The 27,847-nt window shown below is 39.6% G+C and overlaps 1 protein-coding gene across 1 annotated transcript in view; it reads left to right on the forward strand.

Moving 5' to 3' along the window:
* LOC122797185 (serine-rich adhesin for platelets-like) overlaps positions 1-27,847 on the forward strand; it is an 801,622-nt gene that overhangs the window by 689,565 nt on the left and 84,210 nt on the right. Inside the window, exon 7 of the mRNA XM_044066008.1 lies at positions 24,686-24,814. Coding sequence (XP_043921943.1) covers positions 24,686-24,814 — 129 coding nt within the window. The remainder of the gene's footprint in view (positions 1-24,685; positions 24,815-27,847) is intronic.

Below are 27,847 nucleotides of genomic sequence, written 5' to 3' on the forward strand. Positions count from 1 at the left end.
AGATTTCCTGCATTAAGAGGTTGAGAGGTACGTGCAAATAAATCACTTTATAGAATTAGGAATATCCAAACCTCTCAACTGTCCCCAATTTTGGCTCAAAATGTTGCTCTCCCCCTAATAATCCCTCCGCAAAATAGCAATTTTGGAAGAAAACGTGGAGGGTTTACTTTTATAAATAACTGTAATGATCAGAGTTATACATTACTTTTATTTTAGAAATGCATGTAGATTCTCTAATTTTGTCAGCTGCTCAAGTTAACAGTACTAATATTAAAAAGGTGTCCCTTCTTTGACAGGTTCCCAGCTGTATTGCCTGGCAATTTTTTATTTTTGCATCACATTTTTGGTCCGTTCTTCATAACATTGCGGTTTTCTGGCAAATTAGTGGAAAATCATTAAAGACTGAAGTTAGAAAATAATGGCAGACATTTGAGTTTCAGATTTCATACCTTTCAGAAAATTTGTACTAATGCAAGACCTATTACTATTCTATTATCTTTCTAAGTTTATAAGAGCAATATTTAAAAAAATGTCTTTATTTTTGGGCCTTTGCCTCAGTTTTATTTATGGGTTTGTTGCTCTAAGAGGTTGAGAGGTGTGTGTGTGTGTGTGTGTGTGTGTGTGTGTGTGTGTGTGTGTGTGTGTGTGTGTGTGTGTGTGTGTGTGTGTGAGGTAGGTAGGTAGCATACCTCTCAACCGTCCAAATTTTGCAGCATGTCAAGATTTTTGCCCCATATTTTTGTCTGTTCCTCATAAATGTTGTGATTTTCTAGAAAATCATTGAAGGCTGAAGTTGCTAAATAATGACAGGCATTTGAGTTTCAGACTTCATGTCCTTTAGAAAAGTTCATACTAGCACAAATCCTGCTATTCTAGCAACTTTCTCATACTAGCACAAATCCTGTTATTCTAGCAACTTTCTAAGTTCACAAGAGCGTTATTTAATATCTGTCCCTGTTTATTTTAGGCTTTGTCCATATTTCTTGCACTAAGAGGTAGGTAGGGGTGTGTGTGTGAATGAAACACCCTAGTTAGGGGTAGCAGGTGGTTAGTAATTTACTCAAGCTCAAAACCTGTACCTTAGTTACAGAAAACAAAAGCATCCAGGTTAGGCAGAGTCCCTCATTGACTCTCTTCAAGAGGAATCTTGATGAGTGGATGGGAGATCGTAGGTTTACCCCGGGTATCACTTCTGTGTCACTGTTAGACAGAGGCACAGTATACTAACCTCGAAAAAGGGCATAGCAAAATAAATTTAAAATGGGTGGCGAAAGCCAAACACATTCTGGCTAGGCTTATAAATGCCCTAGGGCAGATAGCCTAGTATGAACCTATGAACCTATGAATCCTCTACCCCAACTACCATGCTGCATTTTTCAAAGAAGCGACTTTCAGGTTAATTTTCAATTCAAGGAACCGAGTTTGAATGAATCTATATTATATTACTGAAGAGGCATTACAGCGAATGCCTCTTCATCGACACTAAAAGAGCGAACCGTGAATTACAAGAATGGCCGTAGCTTGGCTGGGGAGGGGGGGGGTAGCAGTTTGAGAGCTGTGAGTAAAAATTTGAAAATCTTAGCTACACCCCTGCTACTAGTCCCTGCAGCTGATGTAACTGGTGCTATACCCACTTCAGAATTATTTATAGCGGCATCTGCCAAGGATTGTGGAGGTAGATAATGCGTGGTAGAACTGGTAGAAGCATTAGTGGAGGCATTGGTAACTTGTTGTGGCTGAGGGGGTTCCACCAAGTTCAAATCTTGCAATGTTCCCGTTTTCACCGATGTCATGGAATTACCAGTAACCTCTAAACGTTCTCTAGTTGGTTCTGGCTGTAGGTGATTGACAGCAGTGCACTCCAGTCGTGTAGCTGCTTTTCTCAGCCAGGCAAAAACAGCATTATTTTGAAAATCGTGTAAATCACGCTACAATTTCTTTATCTTAGTAGATTGCAAACGCTTGTCATATGCTAAGATATTCTCATGCAGTCTATCTATTTTGTCACTGATTACCCCTGATGAAAATTTAGTGGTAATGTCATCTTGTAGTCTTAGAATGTCTATATATAGTTCACTTTCTTTTGGCAAGAAAAAAATCAATCAGCAAGTTCATATACTCTGTGCTGAATTTCACATTCAACAACTGCCACCTTCTTAGTAATTCCGGGAAAGCATAACCATAACTAGGCATATTAAGAATGCAAAGCCCTCTTAGTATTACCTTGTGTTTTAAGGAGGATTCTAAGTGTAAACATTGCCACTGTAAACGTTTATGCTTATAGAGTTTATTTTCCAGTTCTCTAAAGTGGTGCATGAAGTCAAGATATTCATTACCTTCCTTTGGGTCAGAGATGGATTGTGTAGAAATCACTGCATCCAACAAAGGATTTTGGCTAATGTTTAAAATACGGTCAAGCCAGTTAGCTCCAATATCCATTATAGGAGGTTGTTTAGGAGTATAAGGAATTTCCATGTCCAAGCTCTCAACCATAGCTCCTGATTTAGGTAACAGAAATAGGAAATCTAAAAAAGAGACAGGCACAGGATACTGCACGGTATCAAAAAAAAAGCAAGTGTAAAAGTAAAAATAAATAAGGTAAAGAGCCTGCAAGACTAGAAAGCAAAATAGAATTTATTAAATAAAATAAAAAATACAAGTCTTTTGGAGGAGGTAGAGCTGCCCATCCTAACTTCCTGGGCTCTATTTGTGAGTGAATTTGCTAAGGATTGACATTTAGCTAGGAGAGTTAGTCTATGATACCAGAGTGTGGAATGGTGTCAATCACTGCTGCAAGGTCTAGATATGCAGTGTGCACTGTTTTGACCTCATCCCAATGTTTCAGTAACTTTTTTTGAAAAAGTTGACTGGGTTAAGTAGGCAGAGCCTGCCCTTGACAAATCCAAACTGGAATGGGCCGTGAGGTTGTTGGTTACCTACATTCATATTTATTAATTCCACAGTGATCCTTTTCATAGCCATACATAAGAGACTGGACAGGATCAGTTCCTTTGAAGCTTCACCTTTGTGCAAGGAAATGACCTTTGCTGTCCTGTGTTAATCTGGCATAAAGCTTCATTTGAGGCTAATATTGAGTAGATTCTGTAAGTCGATCAGACAAGTCATGTTTCAGGCTGACCAGAAGGCAGCCTGATATGTTATCTGGCCCCATAAGTGAAGTTCTCCTGGCTCTAGATAGATCCCTGAGAACATGTTCTTGGGAGATTTGTGGAGTGGTATAAGTGTGGACATGTTATCTGAGAATATTAGAGGGAAGGCAGGGAGTGAATGTTTGAACTAATTTTGTCTGTTTGTAGACTGGATATGTCCTCTGGGTCTGAGTATGTGATATCATTTACTCAACTCTGTACAGTGATGGGTACTGTTTCTGAGTTGTTTAACATAATTAAAGAAGGCTTTGTGGTTATCCTTTGCTTGGATGGCTATTTTACCTTATATCCGGCTTTGGTTGACATTACATATGTTACAGTTGCATCAAAACCTGGTAAATGCACTTACAATGCCCCTCTAGCTACAGTAATAGAGTCAACAACCTGTTCCTTACACATCAGTGTTCATAGGTAGCTACTAGGCTATCAGCCCAAGGGCCTATGTAAGCCTAGCCAACAAGGTTCCCTGGCTCTCGCCACCCAAGAAGGTTATTTTCCTGTGCCCTGTTGAGCAGTACCACAGAAGTTATCCCCAAGGTGAATTTCCTATTTCCCATCCACTCATCAAGATTTTTCTTGAAATGTGCTAGTGAGGACCTCTGTTTGCCATAGCTAGGTAGCTTGTTCCAGAGTATTGGAAGTCTCTGGGACAGGAATCTATCCTACCAGCATGTTCTGTTTATTGTGGTGACAAGGTTTAGGTCCCTAGAATGTCTAGCTTAGAGGAATTGGGATTTCTTTAGGTGTAGCATGTCCAACAGTTCTGGGTTTGACATAGCTTTGTATGTTAGGCAGAGATCACCTCAGAGTAGGCGATATGCTACGGAGTAAAGCTGGAGTTTTTTGAAACAGTCAGCATACGTTTTCTGTTTGAATCCTGTAATCCTCTTTGTGAGGTATTTTTGTGACCTTTCCAGTTGTTGCAGATGTCTTGTGAGGTACATTCCAAAAGGGGTGTTGTACTCAATAATGGGTCTAATAAGAGCAGAGTAGAGGGGAACAATGACCTCATTTTTCCTTGATGAGAAGCCTTTCATGATGAGGTGTGCCACGTAGAAGGATTTCCTGACTACTGTGGCAATGTGATTATCAAAGGAGAGACTACTGTCCAGCTGGGTCCCAAGGTCTCTTATCACACCTTCATCGTTAAGTAGACTGCCACTTATGTGGTAGTTCATGGGTACAGAGTTTTTACCAAAGGGGATGACAATGCACTTTTTGGTGTTGAGCTTGAGGCCATGGCTCTGACACCAGGCATCAGTCTCAGTAAGGCCCTTATGTAGGATGTCCACGTCGTTTGGGAACTCAGCTATGGCACCTAATTTGCAGTCATCTGTGAACTTCATCAGCCAGAGGCTCTCTGTGTTAGCCCAAACTTCAGAGAAATAGATCCCAAACAGGACAGGACCCAAGACTGAACCCTGTGGTACTCCACTTGTCACAGGTTTGAAGTCAGATTTGGAGTCTGCGACTTTTACAATTTGGGTTCTGTCAGTGATCCTGTTGGCAACCCATCTTGTGACATATGGATTTATACCCAGTTTAGTGAGTTTATTGATGATTCTACAGTGGGGGATGGTGTCGAAAGCCTTGGCGAGGTCAAGATAGGCTGTATGAACTGCCTTACCCTCATCTACAGCTTTGGGGACTGTTTCAGAGAAGTCGATCAGGTTCAGGAGACATGATCTGCCCTTCACAAGCCCAAACTGGGTGGGGTCCAGAGTTTAGAGGTTACCAGTGTCCATGTTTATGAGTTCCATTATGATACATTCCATGGCCTTGCAAACCAGGCTTGTCAGGCTAATAGAGTGATAGTTCCTAGGGTCTGTGGTGGCTCCCCCATTGCTCTGTGCCATTCAGTGGGTATGAAGCCTGTCATGAGGCTATGACTGAACATGGTACTTAGGTGGGGGCCAGTTCATTCTGAATCTCATGTAGAACGCAGCCTGGGATGTTGTCCGGTCCCATGGATGCTGTGTTCTTGGCTTTGGAGAGTGCAGTTTTTACCTGCTCAGTTGTGATTGCAGGGGCACTCTATTCTTCCAGTATGGATATGGGCCCTTTAGGGGGTAAGGGGGGGTAACGTTAGCACTGAACCTATCAGCCAGGATGTTGGTGATATCAGTTGGTTCTGTAATTTTCGTGCCATTGTGCTGCAACTCAGAGCAGATCTGGGTGTTGCCACTGAGATTCTTGACATTGCTATAGAATGCTTTGTGGTTGTCTTTAGAGTCAGTGGCAATCTTGTTTTCAAGTTGGCTTTAGAGGATTTTATGAGGGATCTCAGCTTCTTACTGAGGCTGACCAGGGAGCTCCTCCACTCATGGGATTTTACTCTCTTTTGCAACAGTTTCTTCCTTCACGATCCATGCACTTATGTAAGTGTTTATAGAGTGCATCTGTATAAGATTTAGCAATTGTAACTGTATTGTCCATCTGCATGGGTGTCATGAAGTTGACTACTTCTGTCTTAAGAAGCATGACATTGGCTTTGGAAATTTTTTTTACAGTGGTTTCCTTAATGGGGGGTGGGGGGCAGGATGTGGATATCTATGGAATTAGCTTATGGTCAGATCTAACCAACAAGGAGTTGACTTCAGGCATGGAGCACCGGTCACTCATGTTGGTAATGACTAGGTCTAGGATATTATTGCCTCTGGTGGGGGTGTGGATAAGTTGATCCAGGGCATTGGAGTTTATGAATTGTAGAAAGCGTTGGGCAAAGGAGTTGCTACATGAGTAGTTTTCCCAGTTAATAGTGGGGTAGTTGAAATCGCCCATTATTAAGGTGTTTGGTTGAACCCTAATATTTTCTAGTATATCAAGAAAAGAGGAGTGGGAATCCTGGGGCATGGTGGGGGATCTGTAGCAAGCTACAATATGGATTGCAGTTTTGCCCAGAGTTAGTTGCACTTGAATAATTTTGGATGCATTATGTTGGGCAACTAGTCTGGAGGTGTGGTTATCCTTAATGAATATGGACACACCTCCGCCCTTGGTGTTCTGGTTAGATGGCCGGAAGGTATGGTTTGGTATGAGTTATATCCTGGTAATGCAGGGGTGCTCTCTGGAGCCTTGAACCAGGTTTCAGTCACTGCACAGATATCGATATTCTCCATTTTGAGGAGTGCCTCGAGTGAGTGCATTTTGAGGTTTAGACTTCTAGCACTGAATAGCATTACCCACAGTTTTTGCTTCCCTGTATCTGTTACGGTGGTGGGTTTGTCATTTGAACCTTGCCTAAAAAGGCACTATAGGGGCAGCAAGTATCAGGAATCCCAGGGGTGACAGGTGCAGGCAATCTCTAGCAAAGCATCGTGGCCTGTCGACCATGTTGTCCCAGGCAGACAGATACTGGATCCCCTTAGAATGACACCAGAAGCTTAGCCAATTGTTGAAGTCAATCATTTTGCCCTTGTACTGTAGTATCCTGGGCAAAGGTAGGATGCTACTCAGGGCTAGGGTCATATCTACCTGGATTATAAGATCTAAGAGCTCTTCCATGTCTCTTTTCATGTAATCCAGGGAGGTATGCCTCAGGTCGTTCACACCAACATGGACAATGACTAAGTCATATTTGTACTTGTTGTAGAGTGACCTGAGTGCATGGGTTATGTGGTGGATCCTAGCACCTGACAGGCAGCTAAAAGTAACCTTCTCCTTGTCTACTCTTGGAGGATTTGGGACGGTGGCCTAATGGTTAAGGTGTTTGCCTTGCAAACATAAGGTGCAGGGTTTGAGTCTCACAAGGGACAATTGACTAGGCTTAAAATGGCTCACAAGGGCAGTTAGCTTAGTACTAATCTATGAACCTATGAACCTATTCTGGTGAGTGGAACATCAGTGTGCCTGACTATAAAGTCACATATGACTAATGTGTTAGGTACATTGTTTTGCCTTATGGGCTGTGGTTGAGTGGCACACTGAGTCTGTGTGTTGTGTGTCTTTTGGGTTATGATGAGGGGTGGAGGTTGCTCATGTTTCTGCTTTGGAGGTCTCTGTTGCTTGGGCAGATTCTAACTGAGAGCCTCCGAGAATGTTTTTGTGTATCTATGAAAGGGATTTGATGGTGTAGGTAAAGTGGGACTATGTGATGAGAGTGGTGTGGAGCAAGTGTTTACCTTCTCCTCCTGACTGATAAGTTCAGTCTTGGGTTGAGAGAGCTTAGCCACCAGTTTGACTAGATAAATGCATCTCTTACAGGTTATAGTACTGGGTGGTAGGAGAATAGGGTTGTCAGTGTACATGAGGCAATTGCTACATTGCCCCAAGATGCCCAGATTCATCAGGTAGACAGGAGAGAACACCGGGAGCTGTCCCTTGGACATGCCTGGGTAAACACTTTTTTCCTCTAGACAAGTGAGGGAGGTAAGTACTGGAGCTGTTTCCTCGAAATAAATTGAGGAAGATACATACAAAAACTGTTACCACTAGGTAATGAGAAAGTTTGAGTGCTTCAGTAATTTGTAGCATACTGCTTACAACAGTTGTAAACCAGTGCTGAGCATGGAAAAGCAAATTCAAGTGCCAAGGTTAAGAAACTGGCTGGTTCTAAGGGAAAAACTGAAGAGCAGACTTTATGGCGCCAGGAATAGTTTAACCCTAGCTAAGCAGCACTGCGTGATGCGCAAACTCAAGCAAACCTGCACAAACATGGGTTTTTAACTCAGAAACTTGAAAAGGATAGAAATTAGCCCAAAACAGGCAATAAGGTAAATTTCAGAGCAGGAAACCACTCCACTTGTGACAGATAGGCTGCTCTAATATTTACCACTCTCACTGATAGGCAGAAAGACCTCCCACTACCACAACAAGCTCTGGACCACTCAGAAACACAGACTAAAGTCCTGAAACCAGCAGATCTGGGATTGGGACAACTCTAGTCTAGGAAAGGGCAGGAAACAAGCAGTACAGATAGTATTTTTTTAAGGAATTAGGCAGCAAAAAGCAATCTAAAACAGTAGAAATGCATAGGAAATGCTGTCACACTTGAGTGTGATGCCTACAGTACGAAATGCAGTTTAAATTTTATTTTTTAAACAGATAAATCAAGTGCACACACAGTAAAATGATTTACAGTACAATGCAGCAGAATACAGCAAAGCACAGTAAAAAACGGCTTTTTAAAAGTGTGGTTAGCTAAAAACAGTTAATAGAAAGCCAAAAGGGTACTTAGATCACCAAAAGTCTCTCCTTCTTGTTTCTGGTGCTGTACTAGTCTGCAGGACGTCCAAACAGGATCCACTGAGCTAAAACAAGCACAAACTCACTCAAACATGGGTTTTTAACTCAGAAACTTGACTGCAAGGATTAATAGGATTTCTAGTGCATCTAACCAAGTCATCCTGAAACCATCACACAACTGGATTCTCCTTGCATTTAATGTATCTATTATTGTAGATTTAACAGCCAGTTGGATTTATATTGGTATTGCTTGTAAATGTTGTCTCATTAATTGCAAAGTGAAACAAACATTTTTGTTTATTAACAAATTATGTTACGTTTGGTTGTTTGTGCCTGGGACAGAATTGTCATGAACCCTGTTGCTTATGTGTTTACCTATGTAACCAGTTACAGTTAAGTTGATTTTTGCCAATGTATCACAGGGTTCTTTTACAGGGGAAGAAGAGCAATGTTTTCCCTTTCTTACAGTATTTATTTATTTAATTCCCATTTGTTAACCGGGTTGGTCCAGTTGAGTTACAAAAAAAAAAAAAAAAACATTTTCAGTGGAGACCCAAGGAGAAAAGCTCCAATAACTTCTACAGCAATAAAATGTAAAAAGAAACATTATACATAAGATAAAATAGAGCATAAACTGAAATGCCAGTATACAGAACAAATTCTAATTGTCATATAAGAAAGTGTGCTGCTAAAAATATAAACATAAAAACAGTTTAGTCACAGTGCTGAAAAGCTAACATGTTCTTATATTTACAAGAATTAGAAGTAATGCCAAGACACTCCTTAAGTAGAAGTTGTAGAATGTGAATAGACAGAGGTATATGGGAGGTTAAGTGGGGTGACTGCAGTGACAGATCTTGGAGTAAAGTAGGTGAACCTTTAGTGTCTTTTTAAAGTTGCTGGCATGAGTTATGCTTCTGATATGTAAAGGGAGTTTGTTCCAGCTATGATAGACAGAGTATTTATAAAGGTTTTTACCTATATTTCTACAGGGTTTGTAGGTCAGTAGTAAGAGTTGGTTGAAGCACACTGTACTGTTTACAGGGAGTGAGACAATATTATGTTTGAAAGGACTATGCATTGATGGTGTCATTATTACCATATTGCATTCTACAGCCATCAAATGCCTTATTTATATTTTCTTTTCCTTGTGCAGGTTGGTGCAGCAATTTGTCCACCCTTGAGTTTGGCCCTTAACAAGGAGAAAAGATTTTCCTTCCTTAAGGGCATCAGCCAACCTCCCTTCAAGAAACAAGGATTGTGCTAGCCCCCCATTTTACATCTATGAAAGGTATTCCTGCAGAGAATTGATCCACTTGGGTTCCCTGTAGGCAAGCATCTACCTCTTAGTCTGCTCCCCCTTCAGAGTTTCCCTTCTCATGTAGACTGGATCCTGGCTCATCCATACTCCTTTGCTCTCTGTACAACCTTTCATCCACTACTGGATGGTGAACTCTGATCCAAGCAAAACAGTTACTTTCCGAAAGGGTATTTTCTCCCATACTAATTTACTGTGATAACCATTACTCAAACCCTGCCACTATCCCTAACCTCAACACTACACGTTATTATACCAAAAACCCTTTCCCTAACAGTAACACAAGATACTCAAACACACACATACACACACACACACACACACACACACACACACACACACATACACACACACACACACACACACAAGCACTATTGTTATTTATTTGTTTAATTAGTTAGTTATACATACTTTTGTTGTCTGGTGTAGAACACATCTTAGTGGACCATTTTCAAGTTCACAGATAAAAAATAAAAAATAAAAATATGCCAAACCAAACACAGCCTCTAAAATAAGATGTTTATTAATAATAAATTGCACTTCTTCAGAAAAAAACAAAATGCACCATAATGTTTTAAAACCTCTACTAAAAGAAAGCAAATTACCACACTAATTAGTTAATTGTTATATTGGTTTTTATGTTAATTGACTTTAGGGTATATAAAAGCATTATGGTGCATTTTGTTTTTGTCTGAAGAAGTGCGATTTATTAGCACAAAAGTGCTTACCATTTTTAATAAACGTCTTATTTTAGAGGCTGTGTTTGGTTGGTATATTTTTATTTTTTTATTTTTTATCTGTGATTCAGTTTTGTGGCTATACCAACCTTTGTCCTGGTGGATCTTTTTGTTTGTTTATTTTCAAGTTGAGTCTAAGGTTTTACAATCAACAATAAACAGCAAAGCAAATAAGGTATTAAAACATCAGAAGAATCCAGGTTATTTACAATGAGCAAGATATTTTGATAATCAAATGGAGCATATTACTGTGAAGATAAAATTGTTTAAAACATGAATTAGGGTTTAATCATGATGAATAGGTGAGTAAGTGTAGAATGTAAGAGATCAACAGGAGTTACAGTCTAGAGTAAGTAAGAGTGTAAGTGATCAGCAGGAGTTACAGTATAGAGTAAGTAAGAGTGTAAGGGATCAACAGGACAGACAGTATAGAGTAAGAGTGTAAGGGATCATCAGGACAGATAGTATAGAGTGAGCGTTTAAAGGATCAACAGAAGAGATAGTATAGAGTAAGTAAGAGTTTAAGGGATCAACAGAACAGACAGTACAGAGTAAGTAAGAGTTTAAGGGATCATCAGGACAGATAGTATACAGTAAGTAAGGGATCAACAGGGCAGATAGTATAGAGTAAGTAAGAGTGTAAGGGATCAACGGGAGAGGTAGTATAAAGTAAGAGTTTAAGCGATCATCAGGACAGATAGTATACAGTAAGTAAGAGTTTAAAGGATCAACAGAAGAGATAGTACAGAGTAAGTAAGAGTTTAAGGGATCAGCAGGACAGACAGTATAGAGTAAGTAAGAGTGTAAGGGATCAACAGGACAGATAGTACAGAGTAAGTAAGGGATTAACAGGGCAGATAGCATAGAGTAAGTAAGAGTGTAAGGCATCAACAGGAGAGGCAGTATAGAGTAACAGCTTAAGGGATCATCAAGACAGATAGTATAGAGTAAGTAAGAGTTTAAAGGATCAACAGAAGAGATATCAGAGAGTAAGTAAGAGTTTAAGGGATCAACAGGACAGACAGTATAGAAGTAAGAGTTTAAGAGATCAACAGGACAGACAGTACAGAGTAAGTAAGTGTGTAAGGGGTCAACAGGACAGATAGTACAAAGTAAGATGTAAGGGATCAACAGGAGAGATTGTATAGAGTAAGTAAGAGTGTAAGGGATCAACAGGACAGACAGTGTAAAGTAAGGAAGAGTTTAAAGGATCAATAGAAGAGATAGTATAGAGTAATTAAGAGTTTAAGGGATCAACAGGACAGACAGTATAGAGTAAGTAAGAGTGCAAGACATCAACAGGACAGCTAGTATAGAGTAAGTAAGAGTGTAAGGGATCAACAGGAGAGGTAGTATATTGTAAGTAAGAATGTAAGACATCAACAGGACAGATGGTATAGAGTAAGTAAGATGTAGGGGATCAACAGGAGAGATAGTATAGAGTAAGTAGTATTAGGTGCAGAAAAGTAGGTTTGAGTTGACAGCAGGAGAATGAGGTGAACAGAAGTGCAGAAACAGTAATGCTAATTGCAGGAAATCCCAGTAGAGGACAGAGAGAGAGTGAGAGAGAAAGTCTACTCACTGGGTTTGGTTTTCTTAAAATTAAGAATTTGTTGGAACTTCCTGGAGTTACTTTGAAATAAAATATTTGTACCATTTTATATTTGTGGTGATTTCTGAATGAATAGACTGCATTAGTGTAAAGCTGTTATCTAACCTAGCACTCACCTAAACTCTTTCTTGGAAACATTCACTCACACATACACACACAAACACACATCCCTTATCAAACACCCAACACTTAATCTAGCTCCTTCTCTAGCTCTCACTCTTACCCTAACCAACAAACACTCTCACAAGTACACTTGAGCACACACACACACACACACACACACACACACACACACACACACACACACACACACACATACACCTCACATTTACCACTAATCCAAAGCTTTCAGTTCATCAAAATGTTTCAGTATTAGAACAAAACCCAAATTAAATTATCTTCATACAAGAATAGCTCACGCACCACATGGACAGTTGATGTTACTAGCTTTGACCTTTCACATTTCTAGCACCTAAAAGAGTTTATATATATATATATATATATATATATATATATATATATACATACATATATATATATATATATATATATATATATATATATATGATATACATTCATTTAGTCGTCCATTACCTTGTCAATGTACCAAATGTCAAAAGCAGTGCAGCAGGTTCTCACAATTGCGAACTGGAGATAGTCGAAACACACAATACCCCCCCCCTTTTTGACCCATGAGTTTCTAATACCATGATGGGAATGGACCCAATTCCTAAGTCAAAGTACGATTAAAGTTCATGAAATTAGTATTGTTTCACTCTTTGATGTTAGCCAAAAGTGCTCTTCGCAGCACCCGCAATGTGCCCAGTAATGACTCCTTCTGCAATTTGTATGGTGTTACATGAATTGGTAACATATCTAAATATGATTGTAAATTTTTTATAAGACCAGTTGCTCCTACTACTATTGGAACTGTCTGGGTATCTTTCTTCCATATGGCTCTCGTTTCTACCTGCAGATCCAGATATTTTATGACTTTGTGTCTCTCTGTATGCAAGACACTGTAGTCACTGGGTGTGGTGATTTCAGTGATCAATGCTACTTTTGTCTTCTTTTCTTGGACCACTATATCCGGTTTTCTAGCATCTATCTTTTGAACTGTTGGTATTGGGTGATCCGATGTGATATAAATTTCATATTTTCTATGATTCTTTGTGGCTCATGATGTTCATCGTGTTTCACTGTTGCAGTCATTACACTTGGGTTATCCTGCTGGCAGGCTACTCGCAGTCGGCCTGAATTCCAAAGTCCTGGTCTGGCGTCGGTTGCTGTTGCCTCTTCCCTGACATCAGTGCGCCAGGGGTATATAAGATGCAGCCGACGCCATTTTCTTCAGTCTTTCTTGCTGCACGGTGCCCAAAGCAAAAGCAGTTTGCAAGTGCCGGTCGGCCGACTCCTGAGATTTTTTAAATTGAATTTTAGATCCAAAGTCTTCAATAAAGCTAAGTACCCCATTGGGGAAACCTTTTCTTGCTCCAGACCGATGTCAGTAAAAGTTAACAATTGTATTTCTTGTGGGAAGCAAATACCTCATAAGGATTTTCATTCTTACTGTATTCCTTGCCTAGGCCCTGACCACGATGTTGCTAGTTGTCGGTTTTGTGCTAGATTCAACCAACGCACTATTAAGCGTTGGTTCGATTTTGCTTTACATTACTTTGGCAGAAGGTTTAACTATATAATGCTGTCAGAACAACCGATGACCGGAGTCCATAAAAAGTGCAAGAACAAAGAAAAAGACAGGCATCCGAGGTCCAAAACCGACGACGAAGCCTCTTCTAGGCCAGTCGCCGGTTCGCCGGTTTTCAGTGAGGTGCTTTCACAGCCCCTGACACCCACTACCTCAGAGCCACAGGCCACTTCCGACTCCCACGTGGAGACAGCTAGGCCTCTGGAAACTCAAGGTATTCGGCCTATGGAAACAATTCCCTCAGATGGGTCTGGAGCCGCTGAGCAGGCATCGGCTTCTGAGGGTGTTTTCAGACCTACACAGTTTACTATCAAGACCACTTCAGCAGTCAAGGCAAAGTCTAAAACACCTTTAAAGACAAAGAAACAAGTACAGCATTCTCCTGGACAGTCATCCATGCCAAAGAAACAGATGCTCAAAATGGCTGAGGACCTAATTAGTTTGATCAAGCGTTCCCATCCCCCTCCTGATAAAAGGCCTAGGCAAGACACTGACTATGACTCCTCTGACCAGGTTTCTATTTCTTCTGATTCCTCTTCAGAACAGGGATATTCTCTTCCCCCCTGTGAGGACTCTGAGGGAACATTTCCATTGGGAGAGCCAGGATTATTCAGAATCCAAGAAAAGGCTCAGAGACTTTATTTTATTGTCTCAGCACAGGCCTCTTGCTATCCCCCCTGTACTAGATATTGTTGATGATGATGTATTTTCTGAATCCAGTTTGACTCCTGATTCTTTACCCCCTGCACCAGTTAAGCCAGATAGGTACTACAGGGTTCCAGATTCTCATAAATTTCTTTATAAAAACCCTGCTGCTGATCCAGAAACTATTTCTCAGGGTCCCAAAGGGGTCAAGGCTTCCACTGCAAAAAAACCTGTTCCCTCTGATAGGGATTCTAGAGCACTGGACAGATGGGGGAAAAAGTTTACACCTCTGCTACTTTAGCTGTAAGGGCTTTAAACTGCCAGTTTCACATGCTTAACTATCAACAATACCTGATGTCTTTGCTTAAACAGAAAATGCTTACAAGCTCTGAATGTCCTGAGAACAAGGAAATGCAGGATTTATTGCATGCAGCTGAACAAGTGGGAAAGCATACTTTGCAATGTGGTTTTGATTCATTAGAGGCATCTTGCAGAGCCGCAGTTACAGGTTCTGTCATTCGAAGGCATGCTTGGTTAAAAGAACAGAGTTTATCTGATCATGTTAAAGCAAAATTATTGGATGCTCCCTTACAGCATGATACTTTGTTTGGTGTTAAGGCAGAAGAGGTGTTAAAGAAAATGGAGGATAAAGCAAAATCAATGCAGACAGTAAAGGATTTCTTACAGGTTCAGCCAACTAGATTTAGCAGGAACTGGCCTTCTAAAAATGGGTCCTTTCCAGTGTCAGACAGGCCACAAAGAGGCAGATACAGATGCCCAAGAGGCAGATCTCAGACCCAAGGCTCATACAGACCTAAACAATGGGGTGCTTCAGCCCCCAAAGGTGGAGAAGACAAATCACAACCTTATAGGAAACAGTCCCAATGACTTTCCTCTACAAATGCCAAGCACTTACCTTTTGGCAGCACCCTTAGGGGGAAAACTAGCACTTTTCTCACAAAACTGGCACATGATCACCCAGGACAAATGGGTACTGAATATTGTTTCTCAGGGTTACAGGTTCCACTTTCACACCCTACCAAGGTCAAAAGGTATGCCAGACCTGCCACACAATCAATGGGCAGAGGCACAAAAACAAATTTCTGCTATCATGGACATGAGGGCTATTCAAAAAGTACCACAGCAAGAGCAGGGGCAAGGATTTTACTCAAGACTTTTCTTGGTACACAGAAAGGACAAAGCCTGGAGACCAGTACTGGACCTGTCTATTCTAAATACTTTCCTGGATGTTCCAAAATTCAAAATGTTGACACTGCAGCAACTTCTACCCATGCTGGGCAAGAAGGCTTGGCTAGTTACTTTGGACCTCAAAGAGGCATACCTGTATGTCCCAATCAGACAATCTTGCAGAAGATACCTCAGATTCATAGCTGGCTCAATGCATTACCAATTCTCTGCACTGCCCTTTGGCTTATCTACTGTGCCCAGGGTCTTCACAAAATGCCTGGCACCAGTAATTGCATTTTGCAGACAAAAAGGAATTCAAATATATCCCTACTTGGACGACTGCCTTATTCAAACAGAGAGCAAGGACATTCTACTAAAGCATCTGGTGTTTGTAAAAAGAGTACTAATTTGACTAGGGTACACAGTAAACGAAAATAAATCAAAAGTAGTGCCCTCTCAAGAGATAATATTCCTGGGTGCAAGCTTAAATACAACTGCCCAGATGACTTATCTCATGCCAGACAAGCAAAGGCAACTGACTCATTACTTTCAAATGATGGCAACAAAGACTCAGCCACCTGCAAGAAAAATTCTGCAGGCTTTGGGCTTCATGGCATCCTGCATCCTGCTAATTCCATATGCAAGACTGCATATGAGGAAGCTACAATGGTATCTAAAAAGTGTTTGGACTCAACATTGCCATAGCCTGGAAACAATAATAACTCTTATTCCCTGCCTGCAACAGGAGTTTCGATGTTGGGCACTGGCCTGTCACCACAGCAAGGGACAGCCTTTCACTTTACCCACAGCCAGGCAGACACTAACAACAGATGCATCGGATTATGCCTGGGGGGCACACATGGCAGGAAAATATATTCAGGGCACATGGCCCGTGGACCAAATGCATCTTCATATCAATCAAAAAGAGATGCTAGATGTACAGAATGCCCTGACAGCCTTCAAGGATCTACTACATCCAGGACAACTATTACTAAAGATGGACAATACTACAGTTATGTGGTACATAAACAAGCAAGGGGGCACACATTCCAACCCCCTCTGCAGGCAAGCCATGACATTGTGGAACACAGCACTGACCTATCAAGTACATCTGCAGGCACAATTCCTGCCAGGAAAGAAAAATACTCTGGCAGACGAACTAAGCAGAAACCTCATGGACCCTCATGAGTGGAAACTAGATCCACAGGTCTTCAGCATGATAACAAGGAAATGGGGATGCCCAGACATAGATCTTTTTGCCTCCCCTCACAACTGCCAACTACAATGATTCTGCACAAGGACTTATCACTCACAAGCATGGAAAGTGGATGCTCTATCATTCAGCTGGAAAACCCTAACAGTTTATGCCTTTCCACCACTGCCTCTCCTCACCAAGGTACTCCTAAAAGTCAGACAAGAGAAGCCAAAAATGATTCTGATTGCCCCAGACTGGCCACACCAGCACTGGTACCCAATCCTAAAGAGCTTGTCTCAAGACCCAGCCTGGACTTTACCTCAAATTCCTCATCTTCTGACTCAACAAAACAATCAGATCCTGCACAGCCAACTCAGAACCTTAAATCTGGCTGCATGGCAAATAATATAGCCACTCACAACACACCTCTCTCTAAAGCTGATGTCATTTTGAAAGCCAGGAGGCCCAGCACCAGGAAATCTTATGCAGAAAAATGGAAGAGATTCTGTGCTTGGAACCAGGCACAAGGACTTGAACCACTTGTTCCAAATATTCCTCAGAGTTTACAATACCTAACTGAGATGCTGGACAAAGGCCTATCCTTCTCATCAATTAAGATCCATGTCTCTGCCATTTCAGCTCATTACAATACGGAACCTTCTATTTTCTCACATCCACTGCTAAGACAGTACCTCAGAGGGGTAAAAAACATAAGACCCCCAAGGAGAGCACCGATACCTACATGGGACCTCAACTTTGTCTTGGAAAAGCTCACACTGCCTCCTTTTGAGCCAGCCAATACAGCTGATATAAAATTCTTATCATGGAAAACTGCTCTGCTCCTAGCAATAACTTCAGCAAGAAGAGTCTCAGAGTTACAGGCATTAATGGCAGTGGAACCTTTTATCATTTTTCATCCAGACAGGGTTTCTCTAAGGACAAACCTAACATTTATGCCAAAGGTAGTATCCAGTGTGGCTCTTAACCAAACCATTCATTTGCCAACATTTTATCTAAATCCTCAGAATAAAGGGGAGAGACTTCTGCACTCTTTGGACATACACAGGCAGCTATGCTTGTACTTGGGCAAAACAAAAGCTTTCAGAAAAACTGAGCAACTGTTTGTAGCATATGCTGCAGGATCACAAGGAAAGGCTATTTCAAAGCAGACTATTTCAAAATGGATAGGACACTGCATTCGTTTCTGCTATGCACAGCACGGCAAATCAGTGCCTAAGAATATTAGGCCACATTCTACCAGGGCAGCAGCCACTTCAGCAGCCTTTCTCAGAGGAGTACCAACCAAGGAAATTTTGGAGGCTGCAACTTGGAGCTCAGTGCACACTTTTACCAAGCATTATCACTTACCTCTTTACTGTAAATCCAGAGCAGGCTTTGCCACTGCAGTTCTGCAGGGCCTCATAGCCACTCCTAATCCTATTTAGACCCAGCCGCCCTATCTCAGCTTTGGGATTCAACCCAAGTGTAATGACTGCAACAGTGAAACACGATGAACATAGTACAGTTGTGTACCTACCATAAATGTAGATGTTCGAGTGTATTCATTGTTGCAGTCCAGGTTATCCACCCTCCATCCCCCTTTCTTTGCTGGGACTTATCTATACTTCTCTATCCTATACAACCTATGTGGTGTATTTGCTTGTAGATGAAGGTATTGTTTATTTTAGTGTATGTTTTTATAAGCAATATGTATTGCCTACCTTCTTGGGGGCACCTGACATCTGGGGCAAGAAAAACTGAAGAAAATGGCGTCGGCTGCATCTTATATACCCCTGGCACACTGCCGTCAGGGAAGAGGCGACAGTAACCGACGCCGGACCAGAACTTTGGAATTCAAGCCGACTTCGGGTAGCCTGCCAGCAGGGTAACCCAAGTGTAATGACTGCAACAGTGAATACACTCGAACATCTACATTTATGGTAGGTACACAACTGTACTTTTCCAGTGTTTTTCAACCACTTCGATACCATAATGTTTGCACAATCTCCAGTGTAACAGTCTCGCCACATTATTATGCCTTTCAGTATACAGTCCCTCTGCCATTTGTGCATTGCAGCCAGCAACAAGGTGTGTGGCTGTTTGCAATTCAGTTTTACAAAACCTACATATGTCTGTTTCTCCCACATGTTCAATGGACTTTGTATGCCAGTGTGTATGTAGCCCACTATCTCGGGCTGCCAATATTAACCTTTCATTTCTTGATGTGAATTCACCTCTCCTTAACCATTCCTGTGTTTGTTCTTGATCAATATGAGGCTCTTCCAGAAGTTTTCTATACCTGCAACTATATTTATGTTTTTTTCCACATTTCTTGCCTTCTCATCTGGTCCTTCACCTTATATTCTTTCTTTTGTTTTTTTAGCACATTCAGTTGCTGCCTGTTTTTTATCCACTTCTGGTTTGATTTCCATTCCTGCTTGATGTCAATATGCTTCTGCTAAATTAAGCAGAGAAGTCATCTTACATTTATTCTCCTCATGTTTCAAAACATTCACTACATTTGGATCCTGTGAGGTCAGCAGATATGTGTGGAGTCCCACAATTGCAGATCTATACATGTAATCAATTTCAAGGAGGCCCATCCCTCCTTTGGAATGGGGAATATGTAATCTTGGTATACATTGATTTTTATAAATCATTTGGTGAGCATGAAGCATCCTTCTTGTTTTAATATCCAATCTATCCAGCACTTTTTGGGGCCAGTCAATCACTCCAAAACTGTAAGTTAGGACAGGAAGAGCAAATTGATTTATGGCTTGGATCTTGTTCCTAGATGTCAATGCTGTTTTCAGAATTAATTTAAGTCTTCTAAAGTACTCCTTACTAAGCTTTATTCGCATTTGTTCGTGTTTTATTGCTGATCCTTCATCAATTCCCAAGTATTTATACACTCCTGCTTGCTCAAGTTTTTTTATATCACATTCTTGTCCCAAATTGATAATTTCCTGGTGCTGCAGTTTTCCTTTTTTAAAGGTTGCTTTTGCACATTTATCAAGACCAAATGACACTCCAATATCATCTGAAAAAGTTTTGACAGCCTGCAGTTGTGCTTTCAGTACCTCATCTGATAAGCTATACAGTTTTAAATCATCAACAAAGAGAAGTTGAGAAGTCATTAGACTTTGTTGTTTTCTAGGAGCCAAATTGTAGCCATGACCTAAGCTGTTAAGTAAACAGTTTAATGGATTAATGCAAGGCAGAATAGCAATGGTGACAGAGAGTCACTCCGGAATATCCCCCTTTCAATTTTTATCCCTGGGATAATAATCTGTCCTTTATCATGGCTTAATTTCAAAGTGGCTGCCATTGTTTCATGGTCAGTGTAATGTAGTCAATCAGTGTAGAATGTATCTTATACATTTTTAAGCACTCTTTTATCTATGAATGTGAGATACCATCAAATGCTTTTTTGTAGTCAATCCATGCCATACTTACATTCTTCCCGTTCTTACAGTTTTCCACTATAACTTTGTTTAACAACAAATGATCCTTTGTTCCATATGACTTTATTTTATTGCCCTTTTGTTCTACTGCAATAATTGCGTTTTCTTCTAAATAACTATAAACTCTGTCAGCATCAATTCCCATGTATAGTTTATATGTCATTGGAAGACAAGTTATTGGTCTATAATTTTTAGGGTAGCTTGCAGGTTCACTATTAAGTGAAAGCATTGTTTTTCCTGTTAACCAGTGCGGTGTGTGTTTGGAGTGCGCATATAAATATTCTTACTCATGGCTATATCCTCGTGCAAAGAAGTTAATACTTTAAGTCAAAAATTATAAAAAAACAAATCACCAGTCTGACCAAACAATGAAGGAAACCACCAGCTATAGTGAAAAACACAGTTTAATATCGCTTTCATCTCAAAAGACTTCTTCAGATTGGAATTAAGTCAAAAGTTAGGTAATGCATCTGGGCCTGGGGTTTTCCAGTTAGAGGCTTTTCTCAACTTTATTTCAATCTCTCTGGCTGTTATTTCATCCCATGTCATATCCTGTACCTTTAAACGTCTAATTATTTCTGTTACTACTTCTATCCATTTAGCATCTTTGTTATGTTCCACAGGATCTTCATAGATACTTCTCCAAAATGTATCTACTTCCTCTTTTTTTTTTTGCAGTCTTTCAATTCCTTTTACCTTATTTCCCAATTCTCTATAAATTTTTTTGGGGGTCAACAATAATGTGCTTATTTTGTGCTTTTCCTTTATATTTATCTTCATATCTTCTAAGTCTTTCCACCTGTTTTGAAATTTTTAGTTTATCTCTAATAGTGCATAATATTATTTCCATGGCCTTTCATATGAGGCTGGTAAGACTTATGGGCCTGTAATTACCCAAATCAGTGGTTAGACCTTCTTTGTGCAGAGGAATGACTTGGGCCAACTTCCATTCTTTGGGCACAAAACCTGACTGAAGGCTCCAGTTGAAAAGTGATTCAAGTGGACCAGAGAGGTCATGTTTCATGCTATTTATTAAACATCCCGGTGTGTTATCGGGGTCCATCAATGCAGTGTTTTTGGACTTGGAAAGTGCATTAGTGACCTGTTCCCTAGTAGTAGTTGGGGGATTGTGTTATGTAGTATTTCCTTTGGATTATCGGGGGGGTGTAGGGGGAGAAATTTAAGGTGATCCTGTCAGCCAAAAGGTTGGCAATGGCCTCTGGTTCAGTGTGGGTGATGCCATCTACAATAAGTTCTGCACACTGTTGTGTATTTCCTCTGAGGATACAGTCATAGCTATAGAAAGCTTTGTGGTTATCCTTTGCCTGAAAAGCTACATTTTCTTCAAATTTAGCCTTTGAAGTATCAATTAACCCTCTTAGCCTTGGTCAGGGGGCTGTTAGCATGTTGTTTGTTCCTCCTATGCTTGGCCAAGATTGTTTTCTTTTGCTGTTTAACTGATTGATATTGTGATTCCACCAGGGTGGCTTGTCTTTTGAGTTTGAATTGCAACACAATTTTTGGTTGAGTTTCCCATTCATAGGTACTGAGTTTCCTCTGAAATAAATGTATCTGAATAAGTAACTGTTTGGCAAAGGTATTGTAGAGCATATCAGATTGCTGCTAGTTCTTGTCCTGTGTGAAGGAACCATAACATGCAAAATCATGTTCATTTATGCTGCCATAAGATAGTTATTGTGAAACTGCATGCTAATTACTTAAATATACAGTTTACATAGGATTCATAAGCAGGGATGGTACTAGCTAATATGTAATTATATGTGTTTTAGTTTTCTGACGGGGGAGAGATACACCACTGTGCACAGCTATGTCTGTAGTTGTTGTGTACATGATTTCATTAGGTACATGCACTTCATGATGCCAGTCATCTGTTTCTCACTGCTTCTCAAGAAAAATACAGTCTTTGATATATTCTTACTGACCCTTCTGAGTTATTCTTTTTTTTTTTTTTTCATTTTTATTAGCTGTGTATTTTACAGCCTTCATATCCATCTAGTCTTTGGGGTAATCACATCTGATGCCACAGGTCAACAGCTGTCTATTCTGAACAGTGGCATATATCAATAAATGGTCTACAATGAATATTCAAATACAGCTCCTTCAATGTATGTGTTGCTATATATCCACATACTTTAATCTGTGACCTCATGCTTTCACTGCTTCTTGCATCGTACAGCTGTAGTTCCACAGCCTCACTTCTTGGCTCAGTTTGGTTGTAGATTGTTGTAAGTGTTATCCTTCCTCCTGATTACATTCTAAAGGGTGTCTCTCCAAACTGCATATCTGCATAATTAATGCCCAAATTTTGCATGTTTCTGAATACATCCCTAAATCTTATTCTTTGGGGGAAAATCCACAATTTCAAATCATTAACTGTGGTAAAACAGGTATACAAATTATGTTACACATTTTTTTCAAAAACAGTATTTTAGGAATGAAAACACTTTTAAAATGTGGCAGTCAACCAGAAAGTAACGATTTTTCAGTAACGGAATGCATTGAAATGTAAAACAATCACACCCATTCTTTCTTTGGGAAACAGCATAGAATTCTAAAGCTATTCTTTTAATAACTAGTAATAGAAAAATAAATCATAACACATGGCTTAGTGCAATGTCATACAGATCTCATATAGTGCTAACAGGTCACTAAACCATGTCAACCATGTGGATAGCCTTACAAACCACACCATGATTATTTGTAATACATATTTTAATATTTATTTTGTAAACAGGATTTTCCAACAGAAGAATTATTATAATTTTTCACCGTCATGGAACTTTTGACTATTGGGGTTATGTAATTCCTTCCATTACAAAACTTACTATATTTTGTAAACATTGCCTTAGTTTCTTTTCTGATATTGGAAAGCTGTATATCAAGGGACACAGCTGCACACCTGGAGACTTAAGACTGCTTGCATCAGTCCTTGTATTAAAATTATTACAGACTTACAATAAAATATTATACTTTTTCATCAGGTATGGCCATACTTCTCAGACATCCAGAATTTTGCAGGATTTCCAAAAGTTTGTCTCATATTTTTGACCTGTTCCTCAAAAGATTTGTGGTTTTCTGGCAAATCATGTACAATTGAAGTCACTAATTAATGATAGACATTTGACGTTCAGACTTCATATGCCTTAGAAAATGCATGTTAATGCAAGCATGTTATTCTGTCAACTTTTTAAGTTTTAAGAACACTATTTAAAATCTATTCCTGATTTGGGTCTTTGTCCTGCCATTATTTTTTATTTTGTCCAAAATTATAGTGGAAAAAGAATGAGGAGTGTGGATCTAGAAACTGTACCTCATATCTTACTTGGTCTATCTGGTCACTAAAACAAAACAAACATAAAAAGTAACCTTTTGTAGAGGACTTATTTTTTTCTGTCAAACAAACAGGTTCTTTTTATAGAACAGGTGTTAAGTACCTAAGTAAGTAGACAGTAGTGACAGCCATTTTGTTCCTAAATAGGGGGTTGATTTTGTTATTTTTTTTTATTTGGAAACTTGCTCGGCCAAGATGGGCACTGCCTGTTTACATGGATACCAAGAGAGAGAGAAGGAATCTCCTGCTAATAAAGAATGCAAAAATGAAATGTACGGTGGTTACAGTTTTCAACAATTAAATACTGTATGACACAAGGCAACATAGATCTATGTTTTTATAAACAGCTGATTTACCTATCACCTAACTATAATATAAAGATTATATAAATCATGTTAAAAAGCAATAAAAAAATTCTGGTATACTATATCCCATGCTGTTAATCAAAGGTCAAAGTATAACGTGCATATTTTATACAGGATAAGATTTTCATCAAAATGGGAATAGTCAATCTATTTTAATTGACTCCCAATGTTTAGCTGAACAACATCCAATTAATTCAGCATTACTTTGCTAGAATAACAGGATTTGTGTTAACATGCATTTTTCTGACAGATAGGGAGTCTGAAACTCAAATATAGGTCATTATTTAGTGTCATTATGTAGCAACTTCAATCCTTGGTGTTTTGCCAGAAAACCACAAATTATATGAGGAGCACAACAAAAATATGAAGCAAAATCTGGACTGTTGGGAGGCATGCCATGATTTGTTAACTGTGCTGGAAAAGGAAGGATCGGGATTATGACAAACTGATTTAGTAATCAGCCATTTATTTATAGCAAGGGTAGAGCATACATGTAACAACCACCCAGACTGTATGAAATACTGTAATATGTTAATAATTGAATGTGCCCAATATAAAGGGCTCTAACTGTATAAACAGGATATTGCCTCTGATGATTAAGGGGCTGTATAACTGAAACTAGATAGTTTAAATAAGTCAATCAGATCATGCCTGCTGAAAATGTTTATCTTTCTGCTTGCATACAGGGATTAATCCCTAACAGACATTATATCCTGTTCTGAAGCATATTCTTCCTTTTGTCGACAGATCGAGGACCTATCTCAACAGGTTCACAAAGCAGCAGCAGAGAAGTTTAAAGTCCCCGTTGAACACTCCCCAGTCCAAGAAACTGCTCCTGCTCTGTCAATCAAAGAAGAGAGTGAAGAGGAAGAAGAGGTAAGAGGAAGATACTGCAGCTATACTGGTACATAACTCACTTTCAGTTTTACGGATACATTTCTAAGAAAAACTAATTGGCCTAGCTAACTTGAAAAAAAATTCAAAAAGGCATTCTGAATAGAAGCTGCTTATGTTCACATTTACATATTAAACATTTTTAAAACTCTTCAAATTTTCAGTGATGTTGTGAGAAACCGAGAGAGTGGGGGGAGGATGATACAAGTCGTGGCCTTGCATGCAGTTAATAAAATACATTACGTTATAGGTTTAGGAAATGAGTTTTGGAATGAATGCTGAAACCAGACATTGTGAATCGTGCTGCCTAACCCTGCAGTGCAAGAGGTTTCAATGGGGCACACTAGCTGTGTAAGTAGTTTGTTTAATAGGGCTTTAGGTCATTTCCATGGGGTCTTGTGAGTATTCTGCTCTAGTTCTGAGGTACTTTGTATTTACTGATTGATTGATTGATTGATTGATTGATTGATTGATTGATTGATTGATTGTAATGTCAGCTAACTTTATGTGCTTTGGCAATGTGGCGAGGGTTATGTTAGGATTTGCTAGTTTTGTAACTAGTTTAATATTAGTTTTGATGCTTAGAATCTGGTCTGTTGTATTTTAAATTTTATTTTTTTATTATTTTATTTTAAGAATATTAATTAAAAAACGAAGTCATTGTCTTTGTCTTTCAGCTTTTCCCGGTTAGGGGTCGCCACAGCGGAACTCCGGTCCGCTAATGATTGGCAGTTGATTTTTACGAGCTGAGTTATCAGCCCTAACGCACAACCTTCAATGAAGGCACGCCCATTCACGCATGTTTCCACAGAAGACGCTCTAGCTGAGAATCGAACGGGACAAAATCTTGCTGTGAGGTGACAACACTACCACAGCACCACCACCAAACTAAGTAATTTAACTAGATTGCTGGTTTAGGTGGCACTCACATTTTTAGGGGAGGTTATGTGTGTATATTCTTTGTTTCCATTACGTGAAGTTATGTTTTTTACACCAAAGTAAATGAGGAACTTCTGAGTTTTACTTAATCTTTCATTTTATTGTAGACTTGACTGTTGTTTTCAATTAGATAAGGAGTCCTGAGGTTTGCTTGTGTTTGTGTGTCTGTATTCTGTGTGTACAGCATGTGAACTTTAAATGAGGTGAGTTTAGAAGAATTTTACTAGCTTTGGTAAAATGCAAAAAAAAAAAATGTAGATGTACCTGTGGAAATACACCGGGAATATACATATATATATTTGATGGTATATTATATGATTATTTTCATCACACTCTTTATCCAGCATCCACCAGTATGCATGCACATGCTATGTGATACTTGGTTAAATGATGATTTTATTGAAACCCAAGTGACTGAATTCAAACAGTTGAAAAACAATTTTCTGGAATGACTTTTTATTTGAATTTCAAACAACAGAAACATCATACAGTGAAAATCACTCAACTAAAATGTTTCAAAAAAGTTTTTTTGTAGAAGGCAAGCCCCCCTGCACTCCCGTGTAGGGGGTTTCCCCTAATCACCTCTTACTAACTCTACAGTTGCACAACTGCAGAGAAAAGTGATGCACTAAGGAAATCACTGTTAACACATAAGTATAAACTTCTCCAGCAGCAGTTATGTGTAGGTAACTCTAGTCCCTGATAAAGCTTCTTCATTTATTTCTACATTTGCTTTTCTGTTTTACAGAACTAGGTCTACTTATACTACATTTAGTAAAATGGACATGCAACAAAATTAGCTTTCAGTCATTTCAACACTGAGTTTGTATTCAATAAAATTATCAAACCAAATGACCAGCTATATGTATGTATGTACATATATATATATATATATATATATATATATATATATATATATAGAGAGAGAGATACACACACACGCACACACACACACACACACACACACACACACACACACACACACACACACACACTGATTTTAGTATGTGGTGGAGGTCTTAAAGCCTATTTAAAATGTCCAAAATGGATATCTCCATTTTCCCACTCAACACTGCACTGAATTGTTAACATGCTAGTCATAGTGTTATCTTACAGCTTGTCTTCTCATTCCTCAGTGTCTTTACTGCTGGGCTGCTGTACCTTTTCTGGAAAAAGCTTTTCTCGCCACCCTCCCACCTCTTTATGTGAAGATTGACATCAGCATAATCCTCCTGATTGTGCATCTCTTTAGAACTATGCATACCTCCCAACTGCCCTGAATTACTCAGTTTTTACTGAGTTTTGGGGTCCAAATAATAGGGTGCCACGATCCCCGAGTGGCACCCCTTCACTTCCAATTTTTTTTCTTTTCCTCACTTTGTTTTTTATATTTTCCGCTCTATGTGAGCTGACGTCATCACGTGTGATGACTTCAGCTCCATCAGGGGTACCAGCCTGCCGGAATTGAGCTCGCTTACGTATTTCCGTCTCTGTTTTAAATGCTTTGCAAGCGGGAATGGAAATTTAGAATGCTCGCCTGCCCTGGCTGTTTGTGGATGTATTAGAAGGCTCACCTGGCTGTTTGTGGATGTATTATCGCTCACCAGAGCCGGAAGGGATTTATTTAGAAGGCTCTGGCTGGATGCATTATCGCTTGCTGTTTCTGGAGTTAGGATTTATTTAGAAGGCTCACCTGGCTGGATTATCACTCGCTGGCTGTTGTTTTCGCTCCTGGTGTGTGTGTGTGTGTGTGTGTGTGTGTGTGTGTGTGTGTGTGTGTGTGTGTGTGTGTGGCTGCCACTTACATACTCTGATCTGTTTGTGTTGCCATGTCTCTTTCAAGGTAAAAACCTACCTCTCAAACTTCAGTGCAAGAAATTTGTACACAGCCAAAAATAATTGGGGGACAAAAGCCCTAGGGACAGACTTTAAATATTACTTTTATAAACTTTTGCCAGAAAAGCTGGTTTTGTGTTGGCAGGCATACGTTTTCTGAAGGATGTGAAGTCTGAAACTCGAATTTAAAGACTTCAATTTCCAGCAATTTGCCAACCCCCCCCCCCCCACACACACACA

Source organism: Protopterus annectens, chromosome 3.part0 (genome assembly GCF_019279795.1).
Source record: "Protopterus annectens isolate FY-2018-M chromosome 3.part0, PAN1.0, whole genome shotgun sequence".
In the NCBI taxonomy this organism is placed as follows: Eukaryota; Metazoa; Chordata; order Ceratodontiformes; family Protopteridae; genus Protopterus; species Protopterus annectens.